The sequence below is a fragment of the Clupea harengus genome, chromosome 10 (genome assembly GCF_900700415.2).
Source record: "Clupea harengus chromosome 10, Ch_v2.0.2, whole genome shotgun sequence".
NCBI classification, from domain to species: domain Eukaryota; kingdom Metazoa; phylum Chordata; class Actinopteri; order Clupeiformes; family Clupeidae; genus Clupea; species Clupea harengus.
The window spans coordinates 2775411-2797910 of NC_045161.1; the positions used below are offsets into that span (position 1 = coordinate 2775411).

General features: G+C 43.6%; 1 protein-coding gene across 2 annotated transcripts in view; it reads left to right on the forward strand.

The window, feature by feature from the left end:
* The first annotated feature begins 13129 nt into the window (after positions 1 to 13129).
* cachd1 (cache domain containing 1) overlaps positions 13130 to 22500 on the forward strand; it is a 79234-nt gene continuing 69863 nt past the window's right edge. For both annotated transcript variants that reach the window (XM_042708821.1, XM_031575004.2), the window contains exon 1: positions 13130 to 13688. In XM_042708821.1, coding sequence (XP_042564755.1) covers positions 13329 to 13688 — 360 coding nt within the window. In that variant the 5' untranslated portion in view covers positions 13130 to 13328. The remainder of the gene's footprint in view (positions 13689 to 22500) is intronic.

Below are 22500 nucleotides of genomic sequence, written 5' to 3' on the forward strand. Positions count from 1 at the left end.
CAATTTGGTGTTAAAAGTGGTTTAAAGATAATTGCAAGCCAAAGAACAGTATCACTTAGGTCCATGTTTAACTTATTAAGCAAGGAAAAGCCAGGCAACAAATGTGTTACTGTTTAAAATAGCAATAGTTCAGCATCCCTAAGTAGGGAGAAAATCCATTCAAGAAATTCTCCTTTCCTTACCATTTAGGAGTTGTACCTAGTTTGCCATGAGTGAAGCAAAGCAAGCAAAGAAAGAAATATCTTCTCAAACCCTTTTGAAATGTCCTTTCACTTGGTGTTAGCGATTTTCTAGATCTTTGGTGGACCATTTGATGTACTCCGCTCTGCTCTGGCTGAAGCATGTGGTTAGAGCCATGTCGTTTTCTCTGCAGGGGCTCTGGTTCTCTGGCTGGTTAAGCATTGGGTTGTATTGCAGGCCTCGAGCCTCTCTGAGGAGAAGTCAGCTATCTCCTGCTTCAGAGCCCAGAATGCCAGCGTAGTGCAGCTTAATGTGTTCCATGTGGAGTATGGAAATGGAGTGGAATGGAGTTCTCCATCTCCCACTCTTCCAGTCTCTCTCTTTCTTTTCTCTCTCTGCCTCACTTTATTCTTTTCCCTCCCTTTCTCTTTTGGCTTTTTCACCCCTTGGAGAATGGAGTGGGTCTCTCTCTCTGTTTCCTTTTCTCCCTGTGTCCCCCTTGCACCTCCGTGTCTGTTTCCACTCAGATCTCCGAATTCCCCCCGACTGCGAGGACTCTAGCCTGGGGCTAGAGGGAGAGACTGGGGCCTGGGCCGGGACTTGGGGCCAGCGTGGAAACTGAGACTGAGTTTATGGCTCCTGATCAATGGGTCTCTCTCTCTCTGTACTCTTCTCTGTCTGTGCTGTGCAATTTGCCTCTGTGTGCTTGGAGACAATGCTGGCACAATCAGGCTGGAAGGCAGCAGATTACAGCCATAAATGACTCCATGGTTGACTCCCGGGCCTCGGGCTCACACTCCACGGCAGCGCAGTCCTGCTGTTGAGCTTCCAGATCAGGGAAGAGTGAGCTGGGTCTGACTTATCTACAGTCTACTAATTAACACGGACCCAATATTCCCAACAGTTTGCCTCCACAATTTCCAAAACATACATTTGCAGGAATACATTTAGGTAGGCATACATGCAGTCTTAAAATGATCTAGAACAACTACAATTATTCTCTATTAATCTATTGACTATGGGTCTAACAGGTCACTTTTTGCTATTTGCCAGTGTCAGGTTATATGCCATCTGTTGATGCAGATGCAATGTGGAGTTGTTTGTGTCTTGTTCTAGTAAATTCCAAGAGGTCCTGTGGGTTGCTATGAAAAATGTTTTTTTCTATGATGTTGGCATTCTGAATTATATGTTTTGTTCAGTTCATATTTCAGACGTAGTCTTTCCAACACTTTATTTAGTTTCACTGTGGTTACGCTGATTGAGCTGAAATATGTGTCATCGAAAAGTGTTTTGCCGAATTGTTATTTTTGATGCAGCCGGTCTTAAATATTGTAATTTTAAACACCTGTCAACACAGTCAATTATCCAAAAGATTCAGTCAAGTCCATTCTGGCCTCTACAGTAACAGCTATAGTAGTTGACTGGAGTCAAGCGGCACAGTTAACCACTGCTGCTTTGATCCCTAGACTTTAATGGTTAAAGTTACAAAAAAAAAAAAAAAAAACACGCTGTGATTTTGAGTGTATTGCTGACCTTTTGATACTTGTGATTTTAAAAAAGTGAACAAATGACCCCACCTCTAACTTTAATCCTACCAGTACAATAGTCTTGCATTATTTGCTGTGTTTTCCATCCAACTTTTTAATGCAAAGTTTTACCATTCGAATAGGAAATCCTGAGTGGAAACGCTTGACATTTGCATAAAACCTTCTAAGTAAAATAAGAAATCGATTCGCTAGAGGGGGGTAGATTAACTCCCAATGCGCACAGGGTATAATGTGAATAAGGTTGATGGAAACTGGTTTATTTGCATCCATTTGCATTAATTGCTAATTTATTACAACGGTGTTTCCGTTAAAGTTGCGCTGACAACCTTAAGTTTTCATCCCACAGCTGTTCACAACTCCTCCCGTGCTCCAGGTTTAATTCGCATTACACAGGAAACACGCACAGACTCGCATTTTCTTTTGCCGCCTTTTCATGAATGTGCTTAAAATATGCAAATGAGTTGGATGGAAACCCTGCTCTTGTCATGAAGTGAATTGCCTGCTATGGCACCCAGCGTTGGGAGTGCGTGCAGAATACTGCAGTGCCTGTACAGATTGGTTTTGCTTGAGTTACAAGAAATGAAATGGATCCTGAACATTTAAAGGCAGATTTTAGGGTGGAGGTCAGTGTTTGAAGCTTCTTGCAACTCATAAAAGCCTGGTCTGCTATTATGTTTTGCTGTTTTTGAAGCATAATCCCCCAGTGAAATATGTCCACTGCCAGTGGTGTACGTTTTGGTGAAAATCAAAGTGTTTTAGTTCACAGATACGCATTTTCATATAGTCTATATTTCTACCGGGAGAAATGACAGAGCTAGCATGGCAGAAGGGCCACAAAGGCAAAGTAACAATTGATTGGTCATGTTCAGAACATCACCTGGTTCAAAACAGAACGATTGTCTGAGGGTTCGAACATGTCTGATCCATTCTGTAATTTGTCCCATAATAAGCAAAGATTTGATTTGATTTGAGTGTTAGAGTCCAATGGTGTGCAAGAAAACCTTCATTTTGTTCCGGCACACTGTGACACATGAGTTCTGAAAAATGATGTCACTTTGAATTAGTGTCATTTCCCGATCATCCTATTATCTGAGTTAGATTACTGCTACATTATATCCGCACCACAGTCGGCTCCATCCGTAATTCACACTGAGGAGAATTTAATAATTTAATAATGAATATTTAAATATTGAAATGAAAGTGTATCCTCATTTTCAGTCTGGTTATTTCTGGGACTGCAGATGCATGAATTAGGTTCTAATCTGAGCGGATAGCTGACACATTTGTGTTAAATGTTTAATGGGATAGCTTGAGCTGAGAAAGTCGTCCTTGTCAAGTCTTGCAAATGGTCTTTGCTTGTGTTCCTTGATTCCTGTCTGCATGAGATTGCTATTTTTGGGAAATGTGCTTGCTCAATCGACCAAAGGGATTATTCAACCTGCAGTAGACCGCCAGACATACATCGTAATTGTTATTTGTTATTCTTCTGCAAACCACCAAGCTCCTGGCATCAAAACACACACACACACACACACATCCAGCGGGTGCCTTGCTCTTTTTTTTATAAAAGCCCCAGAAATAGAAATGGCTTCAACTGGGAATCGGCTTAGCCTTCAAAGCCAGCTCCACTGCTGCTGATGTTGGAAAGAGTCGGGGAAAAATGAAGGTTGCAGATTTGGTTATACTGATCCCCAGAAAGGGGTTGTCATGGAAACTACCAGGGTTCTAACCCCCCGTTCACCCCCCCCCCCCCCCTGCAAATGGAAAGTAATATATTTTTTGTGGGTGCAGTTTTGTACAGACACTTTCTTCCCTCTCTTCTATTCTTCTTTGCCTCCCTCTGCCCGTGCCTTCATCGCTCATGGTTTAATGATGTCTGCTGAAATCAGACCCATCTGCTCATTATATATGCCTGCCATCAGAGCTCACTCAAATTAAAGCCAGCTCACGTGGCTAGTGCCCGAGTTTCCTCTTTGAAGTGAGTCATCTCCCCTCTGTCGCCATATCGCTCCCCCTTTAGCCAGGCTCACACCAAACCCTCCTATTCAAATCCTGATGCACACTGGGTTTTAATAACCCACATTAAGAAATGAAGGCCAAGCTGTGTTTAGCCCCAAGCCCCAGTTATAATGGGATCTGCGGTGTGGTGTCAGGAACTCTGAATTGGCTGCAACCACTAGCCTTTTGACAGTTTAATGTATGGATGTCATTCCTCATACCATACGCTCCAATGGAGTCACAGAGGTGAACCTGTTCCAGAGAAAGGTTGTGTGCTGGAATGCACTGCTGTGATGGCTTCAGGGTCAAAGGTGAAAGATCAGAGGGCAGCTTCCACCTCGGAACAGCCACTGCAACTAGCAATGGATCAGAGCATCTTTCAGAAAACCTTCCCCAACATTGCCAGACAATCCCAGAAAAAGTCAAAGAAAGTTATTTTATAGGGATTCTTATTCCCAAAGTTTTCCAAGTGAAGGGCCTGTCATCAATTAGGGACTTGGGACTGTCATTTCCCCTCAGCACTTCCTGCCAGCCAGTGGACCAAATGTGTGAAATGGTTTTGTGTGGGCTGTGGTGAGAGATGTGGCAGGGACATCCAAACCATGTGTGTTTTGGTCTGAAAATGAATCAAGAATGAATGCATCTTTCAGGCTCACTTGTGTGTAGAAAAATATTTTACTCTTGCATGCTTGCATGTGGATGCTAAGGTCAGCACCCACACACTAAGTAGAATTTAGGCAAATAACCGCCACAGTTTCACTCCCTGATCCACACTGGGGACGAACAGCAATGCTTTGCTCTAGAAATGTGTCATCACATCTGTTGGCTACGTTCAAAGTATTCGTAGGGCTCTTTCGCCAGGTCGTGTTCTTAAAGCACATCCTTTGAAGACAATGTCATTTCGTCAGAGGGAAGCGAGTCGTGGTCAAGCCTTCCTCATTTTGTGCCTCTCTCTTATCAATCCTGCTTTTGGACAGACTCAATTATAGCAGTTGTCTTTGTGCATCCACAGCCTCTTAGATCTCATGTAATGTATTCATGCGCTGGTGTTCCGTTCCAATCGGAGGCACTTTTTTTCCCCCAGTCCTTTATCTTTCTAAACCAGGTGGCTTTGTGGATACATGGACTAATTAAAATTATGCAAATGAAATAATCCTCTAAGACAAATCCTGTGGTTGCTAACTAGGGAGCTCTCTGTGTGAGTGTCGTGTAATGATGTATTTTTGCACAAACAAATAGCATGTCGACAGAGTTGCTGGGGTGAGAGGTGGATTTAAACACTGTAATTTAGGAAATGTTTCAATGTGGAAGTGATCCAGCAGATAAATCAGGAAAAAAAGGGTATGGATCCCTATAAATACACTGGTGTTCCAGTACTTTCATGACTAACAGGGTGGCACGTGTGGGGTTTGTGTCGTTTTATTAAGCTTATGTGAAGGGCATGTACTATGGAAGTAGTGTGCAGTCATTCAAATTGAGTGCGAGTTGTCTGTGAAATAAAAAATATGCATGTGTTAAGAAGAGTGTAAAGACAAGCATGTTAGTTCTAATGTCTGAATTTTCCTTATTTTCATTGGGGATGAGCGGTCTTTAGGACCAACACAGGCTCTATTGTCCAGTCCTTGCCATTGTTTCAATATTATATCAATCCTTTGAAATGAATTGGCTAACAACTATACATGATTCTCTACCACTTAGAGACATTTACTCTATAATATGTATTCCCATAACTGCTTGTTAAACATTTTTATATTTTTTCCTTCTAGATAAGTATCTGCCAAATGAAGAAACAGAAATGTAACTGTGAATTAGACTGGTCAGTCAGTCACTTTATCCTGTGCTCTCCGGTTGAAAGCCCACATCCCTGGACAGCCAGAGCCTGCTAATTAAAGTGGCTCTACCAAGTTTAAATGGGGCCAGGAAAAGGCTGAAATGGCACACGCGCCCTGGCCTGACCACACACAAAATGACAGCCTGGTCTGGCACGAGACGAGCCCAGCCAAAGAGCCAAGCGGCTCCACAAGCAGTGGGCATGTGTGAAGGGTGAACGGGGACAATGCTGCACTGCTGCAATATTCATGTTTATCCCTAAGGCCAATGACTTTCTCCTCACCACAGAGGATATGTTTTCAAAGAAACTGTCTTCTTGTGTGTGTGTGTGTGTGTGTGTGTGTGTGTGTGTGTGTGTGTGTGTGTGTGTGTGTGTGTGTGTGTGTGTGTGTGTGTGTGTGTGTGTGTGTGTGTGTGTGTGTGTGTTATCCTGCTTCCCCATATCCTGGCACTGTGACATGGTCTCTGGGTGATGTTAGCTGCAGAAAGGATTGCAACAGATTCATTTAATTCTGCCCTCCCCCACATGCAGACGTGTAGCACATTACACCACTGGAGACACTTGGGGACAGCGAAGTGTTGCTGACAGCTCTATGGCTGCTCTTGAATTTCTGCCTCATCCGAAAGAATCAGATCAAGACTCGGATTGAATGGGAATAATGGGAATAATGGGAATGGGAATTTATGGGAATAATGCGCTCATTTCAAGCAGTAGCCTTACTCCATTGTTTTGCGAAACCACCACTGTTAATTAGATTGGCATTAGTGAAATTAGATTGGCATTAATATTTCAAATCGTGCAAAGAACATCTGTGAAGATCTGTAGAGTGTGTGTGACGGCAGTGGACCCTGAGCTCAGCCGAACTACTTTGTGGGATGATTTCCGGCGAAACAGGAAGCACCCGTAGTGGGCCATGTATTGCTCTTTCCCCATCCGTCCTCTTTCCACCCTCTCTATCCCTCCCTCCATCTCCAGCGGCAGACGGGGCATCAGTCAGAATCCTTTCATCTCCTCTGGCTGTGAATCAAGCAGAGAGAGTGTGTGTGTGTGTGTCTCTGTGTGTGTGTGTGTGTGTGTGTGTGTGTGTGTGTGTGTGTGTGTGTGTGTGTGTGTGTGTGTGTGTGTGTGTGTGTGTCTGTGTGTGTGTGTGTGTGTGTGTGTGTGTGTGTGTGTGTGGGAGTGTGTGTGTCTGTGTGTGTGTGTGTGTGTGTGTGTGTGTGTGTGTGTGTCTGTGTGTGTGTGTGTGTGTGTGTGTGTGTGTGTGTGTGTGTGTGTGTGTGTGTGTGTGTGTGTGTCTGTGTGTGTGTGTGTGTGTGTGTGTGTGTGTGTGTCTGTGTGTGTGTGTCTGTGTGTGTGTGTGTGTGTGTGTGTGTGTGTAGTACCACTGGAGCTTCAGCCCCATGTGTCTCTTGCCTCTATTTCCCCTCTCTTCTTCTCCTCTATATTATATCCTCTATCCTCCCATCTTACATCTCTCTCTCTCTCTCACACACACACTCTCTGTCACTGTCCCTCCATCTCTCTACTCCTCTCACTAAATAACTTTGATTACTGAATGTCAATAATCTTAATATCCCTTGTGTTTGTGTTTTGTGGGTTTGGTTTGTTCATGTTCTTTTAACCAGCACAGAATTGCACTGCTACCGTTTCTTGCACAATATCAATTATCAGGTTTACGTAGGTTTAGCCCCAGTTTCAGTAGACAAGGATTCTCAATTTTCAAAAATAAGCCCTTTCTAGAAATAGAATTCTGGATAATTCTGGATACTTTTCTGATGCTCCATTATCTATGTTTGATGATCGTGTTTAGATGCTACCCTCCCCCTTGCTGTTTGTTAGCGTCTGGAAAATAAAACCGTGATAAAAAAATGGTTTCAGTTCAGAGCACATAAACTTTAAACCAGAGAAAGTTTCGTCCCCTTCTCTTTCTCTCTGTCTCTGTCCTTATCTCCCCCCGATATCTATACTAGAGTATTGTGAAAGAGATATCACAGAGCCAAAGCCTATCAGTGAACACCATCAACAGCCCCATCAGTGGAGCAAAAGCAGCCTCCACTCAGGCTAATCTCAGTCATTACCACCCCACCGACGGGCGCAGTGAGCCCAGTCAAACCCTACATTAAAGGCAATTAGCTCCAACCTCATTCTGAAGGCTCGTTACTTCTCCCCTGGTCACCCGGGGGGCTGCCTTATATTTAGATTCGGTCGCTCAAGATTTCAAGAAGCGGCTTAATTGGGCTTGCAGCTTGCCCCCGAAGGTGGAGAAGAGAATTATCATGAAGAATCAATAACAGGCGGTAATTAAGTGCCGAATCCACAAAGACTATAGGTGAAGGAGAGATGCTGTTTCTGGCTGACGCCGCTCTTGAGGAGCCTGGAGGAGCCTGGAGGAGCCCTTTCTGTCCCCCGGGGCCCCTCCGCTCCACGAGGCCGCTGATGAAGATCCCAGGAGTCAGGGTGACGATGAAGAGCGCCGCTGATGAAGATCCCAGGAGTCATGGTGACGATGAAGAGCGCCGCTGATGAAGATCCCAGGAGTCAGGGTGACGATGAGGAGCGGCGCTTACGAGGGTGTGTGGGCAGGCGGTGATGAAGAGCAGACGCGTCTGATCAGTGAGTTATAGCCGCAGTGTTTGACGTGGGACACATTTCCAGCTGTGCTGGATCAGAATCTTGGCGCGGACCGACCAGAACAGAACTGTATAATCCACCGAGTCACAAAAGCCAATAAAAAAACAGACGGGCCTTTGAACTGATCTTCAAAACCTCTGGCTTGGCAGTGATGCACATGCTGGCTCTCTCCTCCTCCCCTCTCATTATCATTTTGTGTTGCTGTGTCACCCTGTATAGGAGGCATTTCCCCCCATTGTGGTTTGACTCTGGGTGTCATTCTGGCAGGGCCACCGCCACCACCACCACTCGGGCAGCCCACAGCGATGAGTTCACTCCTGGATCATACGGAAGAAAGCACCCAGACACAATCATTTCTTCACTCAGTTTAACTTCTACAGCTCGACACATTCTCTGGCACTCACACACATGCACATGTCCACACGCATTCACACACTGGCAAACGGGTATACACACAGGCTTACATATACAATATATAAAGTCTCTCCGTCATTGTTTTGCTGTGTGTTTTCTCCTCCAGCGCAGATCTTTTAAAAGGCTGGCAAATCCAGCGCTGTCAAATGTTGACTGGCACTCGTTCCAATTCAATTCAATTTTCTTTTTTGATGTAGTGCCAATAACAACTGAAGTTGTCTCAAGGCGCTTCACAAGGCACAGAGCCTAAACCCTCAAGTGCCAGCACTAAGGCGATGGTGGCAAAGAGAAAAAACTCCCTTTTAGAAGGAAGAAGTCTTGAGCAAAAGTCAGCTCATAAGGGGGGGGGGGGGGGGGGGGGGGCCATTACTTGGGGCCGGCTGTGTTTTTTATTTTATTTTTGTTACTCATGCCATGAGGCGCATTAGGCCGCAATTGAGTTGCAGTTTCATTTTTTGTTTTCTGGGAACAGGTGATTGGCCTGTAGCCCAAACCACAACCTGGAGGACCAGTTGGTTTTTCAGTCAGGGTTTCCCCTCCCTTAGACGATTGCTGTGACGGACTCCATCTGCCCGGGTGCAGTTTTAACGTCATGCCCAGGACTCGGCCGGCTCTGTAGAGAGATGGAAAGAGGGGGGGGGGCATAAGAGAAGCAGGGAGGAGATGAGAGAGTCAGAAGCATCCCCTCAAGATTATTGATGGAGATAATTTCCAAACCCTGTTAATGACTTAAGAATATAATAATCAAGTGCCTTGTATTATTCATTACCTTATATGAATCATGTACTTATGTAAGCAGGAACATGGCTTTTCTGTGTTTCTGCGTGTGTGTAACTTAGAATATTAGGTGCCACTTAGTCTGCATATGTACAAGAGCATGTTTAGACCAGAAGTGATAAGAAGGGTCGAACTGTGCTTCTTCCGACCTTGCAAAACTTCCATCCTTGCCTCGGACGTCAGAAATCCACCACGTGGTTATCCCTGCTGAACGCTTAACTTCTGTCTATATAAACCTTGTGCGATGTGTTTGTCATTGCTTCACTTTCAGCTTTGTGCTATATATATTGTGACAGGTGTCAGACCTTGATGCATTATATCTAACTATAGGGTTCACTAAAGAGGAATGTTTTTAGTCTAGACTTAAAGATGGAAAGGGTGTCTGCTTCTCGGATACAAAAAAACTGAACGTAGGGAATGAAGAGGCCTATACTAACACTATGCTCTCCGTTGTGATGTAAATGTACATTTTAAAGGGGATTGTTTGCATAAGAGAAATTGGAGCTATAAGCCTAAATCAACTCTCTTTTCCTGAGTTTGAAAGAGTGAATTCTGTTCTGTTAACCTTCACCTCTGCCTTCCAACAACAGTTTACTATCCAAACAGGCGCTTTTTGTCTCTAGCTGACAGTAGTTTTTATAATACACGGTTTGGTTTACAGAACTTAAGTGCCCCATTTAACAGTGCCGCAATTTGGGGATGTGTTCAAATAAATATCCAAATTTAAACCAAATCACGAAAAGATACTTTTTTTTTGCCCATGGAGTAGTTATGCTTTATGGTAGTCCACAGTTCTCCTGGAGCCAATAATCTGGATGGTGGGTTAAAGAGGATATGAGGACCATACTCTAGGAAATGACTGGCCCTTAGCCACATGGGTAGAGCACGACCAGTTTCTCTGGCTGAGGCTTTACCAAGGTGGATGGAATGGGAAAAAAATCCCCATAAGTGAAGCCTTTTCCCAGAAAACAAAAGATATCAAAACCACAGGCTGACAAAAGCTTCCATGTGTTCTCAATCTTAAATGCAGAGCGCTCATGCATAAACATTTTTCACTTCTGTGTTTGAAATATCTTCCCTTCATATATCATTGAGTTTTAATGGATTGTGAAATGCAGGCGCACAGCATCTTGCATGTGGAGTGAATATTCTGTGCCTTCCAAACTATCCCCATGGCCTGTCAGGATACGCTCCGGCACTGCAAACACATCTATCAAATCAAAACGGCCAAGAACACTCACAGTTTTTCCATCCAGTATCTGTCCATACTGATCCAAAGGCCAACACATCCATTTGTCTGAGAGCACAGAGAGTGCAGGAATTTAAAAACAAAAATATTAATCATTCTGTTATTTTATATTAAAAGACATTTTTCACCATAGCCCAAAACCAGGGTGTTTAGAGAGAAGACGAAGGTGACGAAGGTGACGAAGGTGAAGATGGTGATGTGTGTGCCAGAGCTAGCTGATTGATGTGTCCCATATTTGTGTATGTTGAGTTTACATGAAACAGTAAGACCTGATAAAAAAGATTCATGTAAAAGGCTATTCAGTGCCTCCAGGATCTTGTGAGTTTTTTTTTTATTTATTGTTGCAGCCAAATATGACTGAATTTGCTGCAGGAATTCTCAAAAATTGTGGTTAAAATGGCTGTGGTTTTGAGTTAAATAAAATCAATCGCAAACAATGCAGATACTGCATGACATTGTGGGATATTTTAAAGATATTGTGGTAATAAGAGAAAATTGAAACCCAGCAAAAATCTTTGAAATTGCTAAATCGAGACCAGGACTGTAATGTAAGCCTCACTAGCTGTCAGCTAGCGAGCTAAATGATTCCATACTCCCCACCACAAGCAGATTGTGGGCAGTTTAATAGGCTGCTACATTTTCACATCCCTACCTCCTCTCCCTTCACAGACGTAAACGAAAAGAAGTTTGGCCAGGTGGCAGTGGAGGCTGAATGCTACTTGCTAGCAATGCTAGCATGAAAACATTTGATTGAAAGAAATCTACCATTAGTGTCTCCATCAACCACACACTAATGGCAAACAACAGATACTTCAATGAACACTGTTTAATGAGGAACACATTTTCTTTATTTTTAATTAACCTCATAGATTGTCTAAAACTAGTGAGCTGACTAATTTAGATAACCATAACCACAGAGTGTGATTAATGTGTGTGTGTTTTTTCACATGTTATCTATAATTAATTTAGTTATTTTGACAACTCCAGTTTTAATATGAACTAGCATATGGTTGAAGTTACTGGGTGAACAATTCTGTTGACCCAGCATTGGGTTGGTCCTCTATGTATGGATAGCCATGCTTACTTGGGTCCGTTCATAAATTCAACCAGCACTCTGAAAATGGATTGGCTCTGCAGTTAAAAAAAATTGAGTTTTACCATATTTCTCCATGAATTAACTTTTTCACTTTATTTTAGCCTCTGACATGGGATTTTAGCACTTAAAAACACCATTCCTGGCAGTGTGGGCTTATGTCAGTGATGGCATCTTTGCTTTACTTGACTGTTTTTGCTACTTCAACTCACTAGCACCTCTGGAGGTACAATTTGGTATTATGAGAGAGGACAGGCCGGAGCCAGCTGATTAGCATGCTAACTTTGGTGGATATCTGGGCAAAACAGAGCATGGGCATTTTGGACATTATATCAAAACTGTTATTTCATCACATTCTGTTCCTATGTGTAGTTCATTTTTGAATGTTGAATGTTTGAGTATAGACTCACTATGATTGTCTCATTTATCAGTTACCCCTAGAGTGTCCTAATGCTTTTGTGTCTTTTTTTAACCACCAGTAGCCTATAGAACAGCCAACCAGTGTCTAGCTTTTAATCAGTTAATTAACCATGTAATTTACACTCACCTTTCATCAAAGTGTCAGGGATTGGCATACTTTACTAACTACAATCCTTCTATATAGAACCTTTAAGCAGGTCAATGACAGTACATGGACCATTAGGCTACTACTATAAGAACTGCTGAATGACACTGCTTTTTTTTTAAATCTAGAATGACACAGCATGTCTTTGTGATATAGATTTTTTTAACGACACGTTATGCCACTCTGTAACCTCCTGTTTAAAAATGTAATTTGGTGGTCGAAAATCTCTAAAAGCTGATGGCACAGAATTCACATTTCCTTAGGTGAAAATACACTGAGCACTGTGAAAAGCATTGAACACTACACTGTATAAAAACAAAGCGTTATGCCAGATACTTATCATCAGTGAACATTGTTAAAGTCATAGTTCTGTTGACATTCTATTGCCAAAATATTAGGCTATCTTAAGTCTCTAATATTGGGTAGAACAACAATGTTGCCAATATATTTCCCCCAAAATTAGAACTCCCCCACTTTGCCATCTTTTCATCACCTTTCCATTGGTTTTTATAGGCTGCTACCTTGTGTAGTCCTATATCTGAAACCACCATCATATCATTTTCCTTGAAAGAACTACATTTTAGCAAAACATTTTCATTAAAACTTTGATAGTGGGACATCGTACAATAGACTGACTTACTATAATGTGAATAGGCCTACAACACCGTAATTCATGTTGTTGCATATAAAGTTGTCAATAAGCAAAACAAAAAACAGTAGGCAAATGTAAAAGGTATGGATTCAAATCCTCACAGCGTTCCAGTTCCACATCCAAGACCTGCTAACCCTGGCGCCCGCTCAGGCTCATAAAGTAAATCCAAATCCATCTACTCCATGACGTGATTTCGCTCCCACGTCTCCTGCTTTCACTTCCATTGTGATGCTCCGGCTCACACTCAGAGTTTGGAGTTGGTACGAGTGTGAAGAAGGTAGCGAAAAAACATAGATTTTCTGTTGCTTGTACAACATTTTAATCTGCCTTTACAGCTCGATGGAAAATGCATTAACCACCCGTTAAGTCTTTTTTGTTGGGATCTGTTTCCATGAAGAGACGAAATCGATCGGCAAAGTTGAGAAGTAGCCTACCCTCTTCTGAAGTTTTTCCAAGACCTGCAACGCGAATTCCCAGTTTACTATTCAACGACCCAGCCATCATGGCGAGGCGGGCACGGAAAGGATCCGTGATTTTAAGTCGAAATACCCCGTCGCTTTGGAATAGGTCTGCTCTACTTCACTGGGATAACTCTGAAGTTGTTACATGGAGCTTTGTGGTTGTCCTGAGTCTTTTATGTTGTGGATTTTGTGGTGCTGAAACGGAGTTTTCAATCATGGATGAAGCACAAGTTTTGGCTGTACAAATTAAGAAACTATCCACACAGGAGCTAGGAGTCTTTACCATGCAGGTAATTACAATTTTGTTCTAAGATACTCGACCAGCCATATGCTTTCTGTTTGTAAAGATTTCATGTCAAAACAGAAACGTGTTTTGAACGCTAAGACTATGGTTGCAAGGTTATTCTAAAACAACTCAGCACATCAAAAGCAAATTGGCAACACTGAATGTAAATTGTCGCCAGTCTTCGCATTATTTTACATAATTGCAACAAGCCTCCGAGGTAACGTTAACCAATGCAGCCTTTTTAAAGCAATATATGAGGTTCATGCTTGTCAAACACCGTGTTAGTTCGTAGGCTTGGTGCTGTCCTACATGAGCTGAGTGGCGCACGCTTTGAACTCGAATGCGGATATTGACAAGATCTATCGCAATAGAGCCTAATTACATGCCTACAGTGTGAACTGAATCCTACATGTAAAATATGCACGCGTTGTTTTCACTCATATAAACATTTAACCTCTTTGGTTAGCATGTATTTTTTTTTCTAGTTTAACGATTATCCGCATTATCCATTGTCTCATGCTGTTTTACTAAACCTATCCACATTCTCCGTGACACGGGATAAGCCAATATTTATTTTTATTTTCTCTTTTCTCATCACCATGACTATTACATTAGGTGAAATAATTTCCATTTAGCTCAGTGTAGACTATGATTTGTCATTTATCAGTTACCCCTACAGTGTTCTAATGCTTTTGTGTCTCTTTTTTAACCACCAGTAGCCTATAGAACAGCCAACCAGTGTCTAGCTTTTAATCAGTTAATTAACCATGTAATTTAGGCTCACCTTTCATCTAAGTGTCAGGGGTTGGTGATTTGATGCTTTGGTACATGCCTATTTCACAACATCGAATGTTCTTCGAAAAGCCAAACATTTGCCTTTCATTTCTTTTTCTCTGTTCCACGTAAAATATAGCCAGTACATTTCACATACATAGCCTGCCAACGTTGCTCTTGACATCGATTTAGGATTAGTTATAAGTTAAGTCCAGATTTAAGTGTTTTATTCTAATACTTGGAATACATTTCAAGGGCATCACGCCCAAAGTGCACAACAAAAGATTTGTTTATATTTAAAACCAGTGGCTGTAACAAATGGCAAACTTTCTTACACCGGTGTGTTTTGAGACGAAGGTGAGGCGCGCGCACTTCAGAGGGAATGCGCACAGAAGCGGTCGGTAGGGGGGCCGGCCCAAATGGCGTTTTATCTCGGAGAAAGTCTTTATCCCTGCTCTTCAAAGACCCTCTCTCAGAAGTCCACACGGCGTGGCTCGAACTGTTCCTTTGTCACACTCTAATGTTAAAAATCCGTCCATTTCTGTCTCTCTTTCTCTTTTCTTCACTCCCATATTTTAGCATATGCGTTGTTGTTTTTTTGATTGCCCATTCAGTTTTGAAGGTTGGAGATGATCTAGGTGTTGACGATTTTAATGTGTTTTCTGTAAGGTATTCTAAGAATTTGGGGATTTTAGGTCGACTGCGGAGTTTTCATACACGCTGTCAGATTTTTTGTGAACAGACTTAGACGCTAAGTCAAGGAATAACATTATGTAAAGCTGTATATTTGGTTAGAACCATTTACCACAAAGCATCGCTATCGCCTTCCAGTTTAAATTTCCCCATGCCCATGAAAATACAAAAAGCAATGTTGCGATGCCAACTAGACATTAGCCGTCTCTTCAGGTCTTTAAATCTGTACGTGTCCACTGTGAATGTAACAAGACCTGATCCATTAAAATATCCCAATCCTGCCAGTATCTTCAGTAAAACATAGGCCTATTCCACGATGCAAGTTTGTAATTATCTCATTTCCATATGACCAGTAATAGCGTTTTATCTTATGAGCACTGATAAATCAGTATAGTACACATGTATTGAACACATGTATTGTACATCTTAATGTCCTGGCACCCAACTAGACGGCTGTGTTATTTAATGGTATTTGGCATACCATAGCACTCCTCGGCATGAAGTACTGAAGTTATGCACACCTGCAATTAGGAACCATTACAAAATGGCCAAATTAGTTCTCTAATTTTTTACAATATTTAAAGGGTACATTTGGTGGAGGTTCAGGTTAAGGGCTTGTTCAACCACCACCCCCGACAGTGGTTTCTGCAAGATGTAGTGGTGGAATTGCCTTCGAGGTCGGGTGGTTTGCCTAGAGGCCTCTTAATTGAATGATGAGGGTAATTGAAGAGGTGCTTGGGGTGGGGGAAGCTCGTGCAGAATTAGGAATGGAGCAGGGTGAGAAGAAAAGGGTGAGCTGTTCCCATACCTTTCAGCACTGGGCGAGCGCCAACTCCAACAGCTCTCTGAGAGGGTCTCCCAAGCCCTCTCTCTGTCAATGGAGTGTTATTTTGTTTCAACTTCGTCCTGTGCTGTAGCCGCCTCAAACACGCTTCACTTCTCTCCCTTTCTCTGTCTTGCTCAAACTCCTACTCCTATCACTCCTGGTGTATTCATCTCATCAGGGAAAAGAGGGGTGGTTATTATCTCTATTTAGCTAACAGATTTCCTCTCCCCTTTCCAAGAGAGTTAGTATTTAGCTGCATCTGTTCTACCTGATGTTTGCCACCAAGGGCAGATTTTTTTTTGGCATCTACAATTGAATGTGGAGTTTCTTGCTGAAAGACAACCGTTTGTGAAGTTTTTTTTTTAATTTGACTTGAAATAGGATTGCTTTATTAGGACTAGGTGTTGCCTTGTGTCACAAGAAAACAATAAGTTTAGTGGCATTTGCACTGCTGATGTGCTGGGAATTCCTGATGTAACTCTTGCTCTGTGACTACACCTCAGGAGGCCCTGTCGAAAATGAAGTGTCTGCCTTCGCTGGTGCAAATGAATCTCGGGGTGGGTGTGGAGTGGGGACTTCCCAGTCCCTGGGTGGGATCACCCCTAAAATGGCCCATTGAGACCATGCCTTGCAAATGACCCACAGCGCTAACGACATGCCATCCATCACGCTCTCTACTGCACGGCCTGCTTTTAAGTGGCCCCTGTCACTGTGGTGGGGGGGGCGGCCATTGGTGGCGATGGGGAACGGTTCCCTCATTACCATTCTGGAGCCATTAAGCAAATTCCTTCTTCTGAAAATGTTTTAAAAAGACAACAAAGTTATATATTTGAATGATCCGTCCTTCCTTAGAAATGTAACATGCAACCTTTTGCAAAGGTCACAGCATGTCCTAGCAGTTGAACTATGGGGACATTCCATGTGACGAGCTTGAGGTACGTGACAGAATCGGAACATACACTACCTCATGTTGTTTTGAGCCTGTGAACTTTAGCTGACCTTACCTGGAGTAGGACATTTTAATGGGGAGCGATTAGGGAGCACTTGGGATAGGCCGGCTGGAAGTTTTGTCGGAATCTTTGCTCGGAGCTTGCCGTTGCTTAACCTGCATTTTCAATAGCCTTTGCCGTAAATCGCAACGACATTCCACAGTTAATGGGATTTTTGTTTTATTTTTTTTTATAAAAGAGGTTCAACTTTAGCCAGGACTCTTGTAGGGATTGGTGGAGGGTGCCTTTTAAAGCTACACCTTATTGTGAATATAGCTTTGTTGCTGTGTTCATTCTGGATGGACTGCCACTGTAAAAAATGAACAGACTGCTCTGGTCCACATATTAAAGATGGATACCTACAGTAATACATCTCTCATCTTAAAGAGCTTGAACATCTCAGCAGCCTGTGCTGGTGCTCCAGCAGTGTATGCTTAAAGAGGGACGGAGCAAGAAAAAGCCCATGCGGGGGAAATGCTAATGCTGAAGCAGGCCCTGAGCAAGTGCTGCAGAGGGAGATGTGAGGCTGCTTGTGGGTCTTGGCAGGCCTCCAGACACACACGGCTCCTTCAGCGCCCTTGTCTCCATCCTTCCCTATCAAGCCCCCAAAACCCCAGCCACTGCCCCCCTTCCCAGAGCTCCATGGAGGCCCAGCTCCCCCCCCCCCCCCCCCCCCCCCCCCCCTTCCAGGGGCCAAAGACTCAAGGCAATATGCTCCACAGCAGTATTGTTCCATGTGCATGCCTTGCAGACTCTGAGTTATGGCCGCAAGATGGTTTCTACTGTATTCCATCCCTGCAGCCTCCCTGGTCCAGCTGTTTGTCTTAAATCAGCTGGTATTGCTTTGTCAGATCATTTATCTCCTCTTGCGCTCATGATGGCTTTCCCACATTCCTGCCGAGGTCTAGGAGTCTCACTTTCAACTGCCTCACCAGCTCTGCCCCCTCCAATCCTCTTTTCTGTTCAGGCTTTTTTTTTTTGTCGCTCTCAGAATGCTTTGCTGCAGTTAACAATCTGGAGGGAATGTTCCTCCGTTCTATCTCACCCAAAACAGCCTGACTTTGATATGCACTCATAACAGGGGGAGCCATCATTTGCTCTCTTTGATGTTTAATCACAGACACAGACACATTTTCCAGATATTCTAGTGTTGTATCAACACTTCACTAATAGCCCCCTCATTATAAATAATGATAAATAATATTATTATAGTTTTGTACACTTTCAAAATGACCCTCCTAAAAATGAAATGCATAACCCGGTGGGATGACTGGCTTTTAGGCCCTGTTTGTGAGCCACACAGATGTGGAGCTATCAGTGGGAATGCTGTTATTCATTCCATCCCATATGGAACACTAACGAAGAACGCTGGGTGGAACTATCAGTGGGAATGCTGTTATCCATTCCATCCCATAAGGAACACTAACGAAGAACGCTGGATTTTACACCTCAAAGGCCCTTCGCTATAGAACACGGAGAATAAATTGACATGGAACTCTGACATGTTCTACCAGTTGGAAAGCTTCATGCATTGACGACCTATCTGTCTTTTTTTTAAAGTCTATGAAAGACCTCTTTTCCCTACAAGCTACTGATATTAGGCTAAAGGGAAGCCTGCTATGAGATGAGGTATTGCAGAGGGTGGTGTGGGTGTGCAGAAGCCCTTGAAAAGAACCTGGAAGACTCATTTGGTTCTGTGTCTCCCAACAGAAAAACCCCCTTCTTTTATTTCTGAGACAAGCCCCGTGTCTGCCTGGGACTTTATTAAACCAGAGCTGTAATTAACTGGCTTTATTTAATCAGTTTGCAGACTGATTCACTGTCTCTCTCTCGCTCTCACACACACACACACACACACTATGAGAATGAACAAAAAGAGGCTTTATAGGAACCTTCTTTTGTGGGGCTCTTGGGTGAGTTCCAGCTGGGTTGACCCAGGATGGCGGGCCACAGGACCCCTGTCACACTACTCTTCAATGGATGGGCCCCCACACACACTGAAAGAGAAGTGTGAGAGAGGTAGAGTGCTTGTGAGAGACAGAGAGAACGAACGAGCGTGGGGGAGGGGTGTAACCACTGCATGGTGAAACAGCATAGGGAAGTGGGGGAATTGGAATTGGTGCTTACCCCCTCTTAAGACCTTGCGTTTGTGAGGCCCTGTTAAATTTCTCCCTCCCCCTCCCCCTCCCACTCCCCCAAAGACACCCTGCCCTCCCCACCAGTAGGAACTTGCAGATCCAACACAAAGTAAGAGGAGGGCCCCAGTACTCCAAACCCATGAACAGTTAACCATTCCTACCTTCTCTCTCTCTCTCTCTCTCTCTCTCTCTCTCTCTCTCTCTCTCTCTCTCTCTCTCTCTCTCTCTCTCTCTCTCTCTCTCCCTTTCCCTTTCCCTTTCCCTCTCTCTCTCTCCCTCTCTCTCCCTTTCCCTTTCCCTCTCTCTCTCTCCCTCCCTCCCTTGTGCATTCTATCCTCTCTCTCTCTCATTCTTTCTCCAATTTCCTTCTTGTCTCTACATTTCTCTTCGTTCTATTCCCTCCTCCACTCTTTCCATTTTCCTCCCTCCTCAGCCGTCCTCTGTTGCTGCTCCCTTGTTCTTTCTTGCTCTCCTCCCCGACAGCCCCCGCCCCCCGCTGCTGAGTTTCTCTTTCACACATTCCATCTCTCTGTCCTCCCCTCTTTTGTTGTCTTTTTCTTTCACACACACTTCATCTCTCCCATTCCTCTCTATTGTGGTCTGGTCTGGTCTGGGCTGGGCTGTGCTGAGCTATGCTAGAGAACACATGCTCTGACTCACATCACCACCACATGTGCCACGGAGGTTTAGCCTGCCACGGTCAGGCCATGGTGATACACATGCTTATTCTGGTGTGTGTGTGTGTGTGTGTGTGTGTGTGTGTGTGTGTGTGTGTGTGTGTGTGTGTGTGTGTGTGTGTGTGTGTGTGTGTGTGTGTGTGTGTGTGTGTGTGTGTGTGTGTGTGTGTGTGTGTGTGTGTGTGTGTGTGTGTGTGTGCGCCCGCACATGTGTGTTGGAGAGAGAGATGGAGGAAGGTGTACATGTGAACTACACAAACATCAATAGTGTGGTCCATCCCTAAAGACTCACCAAAGCTCTGCCTTGAGCTTAAGGGGGGGGGGGGGGGGGGGCGGAGTGTCTGTGAGCCGGTGATGGAGTGAGTTCACTGTCCTGGCAGCTCCACTCCTTCACTGTCATGAATAAATGACTGACTTTACTCCATTAATCTGGAGTTCTCTCACAATGGCCTCTATGCAGGGGTCAGGGGTCAGGGGGTCAACTCTGTTATTCTAACTTTGCTGCCTTCAGTCATTCATAAAAAGGCCACACAAGTCATGTGACCTGATTTGAAAGCTAGTCATAGCCCCACCCTTCACCTACACCAAGCGCGTTCCTATTCTGTTAAATCAGTAAATCAATATGGAACGTTATGATTGGCCTTCATATACACTAAAAGGTTGGAGGCATGCCTAAGTACCCGATGATGTGATGCTAATTAGCTGCTGTAGGGTTATGTATGGCATGCAGTCTACATGGAGGATTTCTCAGAAAGGCTTCACATACCCCCTTTCCACCAACCAGAACCTAGGTGCTAGTTCTGCGCTGGTGCTAGTGCCGGCTCGGAGTTGGTTCCACTTGCCTTCTAAGAACTGGTTTGCTTTACTATGGGCTAGAGAGCCACCATAGAGCCACGTCACAACGTCACTATGTCACTATATACATGTCTGCTTTCCCAACAACACTAGCTCCAAGGACAACAGCAATGGCGGAGTTGTGAGCAAGCATAGTTATTCATTTCCCACATCAGTGTTTTACGAACAGTGGCCACACACCCATTGACGCTTACTCAGCATGACAATAAAATAAAGAAATAAAGAAATAAAACAGACAAACTGTATTGTAAGCATTGAATTGCGGCTGTAATGTCCTATTGTTACTATTAATAGAGGGATGAGTTTTCATACTTTCATATTTTGCACACATCTTGTTCCCTCAGACCCATACGTTTATGTGTAGAAAAGGGGTATCACTGTTTTTCAGGGTTGTGCACTTGTTTGTGAGCCATCACCCAGAGCTCATTTAAATGTCTTGTTTTTCCTCTGCTCGTGCCAACCAAAAAAGGGTAAAAAAAAAACTCCATAACACACCAGCATTCAACCCTGTATCTGTGGAATGCATGAGGGACGTGCCACTCACATGTGTGTGCTAAAGAGAGGTTAGGGACAGGATGTTTGCAGGTCACTGTGGGCAGCCCCTCATTGCTTTGTGAATTGACAGATTAGAGTTTAGAGAGAACTTTTTAAGGCTCTTAAAATATATAACCGAGTAGATAGACCCACCACAACCCACCTCACCCCCAAACCTCCACAGTTGACTTGGCGATCTCCGCCCAAGTGAAATTGAGTTGGATTTTATAGTCTCTTTCATGTATGAAACCCGCTAATGTATCAGTAAAAACAACATGGTATAGATAACACATTTTCATTCTCACTCACTCACTCAGTCTTCCACAATGGTAATGTACCGGCTGTCGTGTATTCACACCAGACTGTATTTAACAGGACGTTATGGAGTGTGAACCTCCACCAGACCTTTAAAACCTGCAAGGTCAAAGTCTCTGTATGAGCTAATTAGCTGCTAAGTTCAAGTTTTGTAACGGTTAATTCGGTGACCAAGCATTGAAGCTGCACAGGCACCCTGAGGGGTTCTACCTTTTTCTTATTATCATTTGAAAAGTGAAATTGAGGAAACTGCAATGTCAGCTAAATAACTAGCTAACTATCATTTCATGCAAATGGAACTCTTTAAACCTTTTAAACTCTTTAAAAGATTATTTATCCGCTGGTGGTGTGCTACTTCTGGTCCACTCCTGGACCACCATCATCTTAAGTTTAACCCGGTTTGGATATTAAGAAAATGAAACACAATGTCAGCAGTTCTAGTCATTTCTAAATCATATCCTTGGCACGACACTAGAACAGTAGAATTGCGATGAATAAATCGTTTTCAATGTAAGTAGGAATGGGGTATGTGTGCATGTGTGTGTGTGTGTGTGTGTGTATAGGACACAACAATGCTTCTCATTTGAATGTTTGAGTTGTAGTTTGGATGTGTCATTAGCACATTGAGAGGTTGAGTACTTTCAACACACTTTAGCTAGCTACCATAAGCAGTCTTTCTTATTGTGGCTTCTGGACAAAAACAGGGTGGCAGAGACGGACATTTTAACTCTCACTACTTCATGCCTCTCCTGCTTTCTCCCTGTCTCTGTCCAAACCTCTCTGTGTCTCTCTCTCTCTCTCTCGGATTCCCTTCTCCGCTTGGTCTTGCTGTCTAATGAAACCTGGAATAGCAGTAGGCTTTGCTATTCCCAGCCGAATCCCTGCCTCCAGACATAAAACAGGAAGTGACCGCGTATGATGTCTGAACTTTGACCCCCTCATTGGTGCTGGGCTGCTGGCAAAGATGAAAGGATCTATGCCTCCTTCACGGAAAAAAAAAAAAGAGAATAAAATG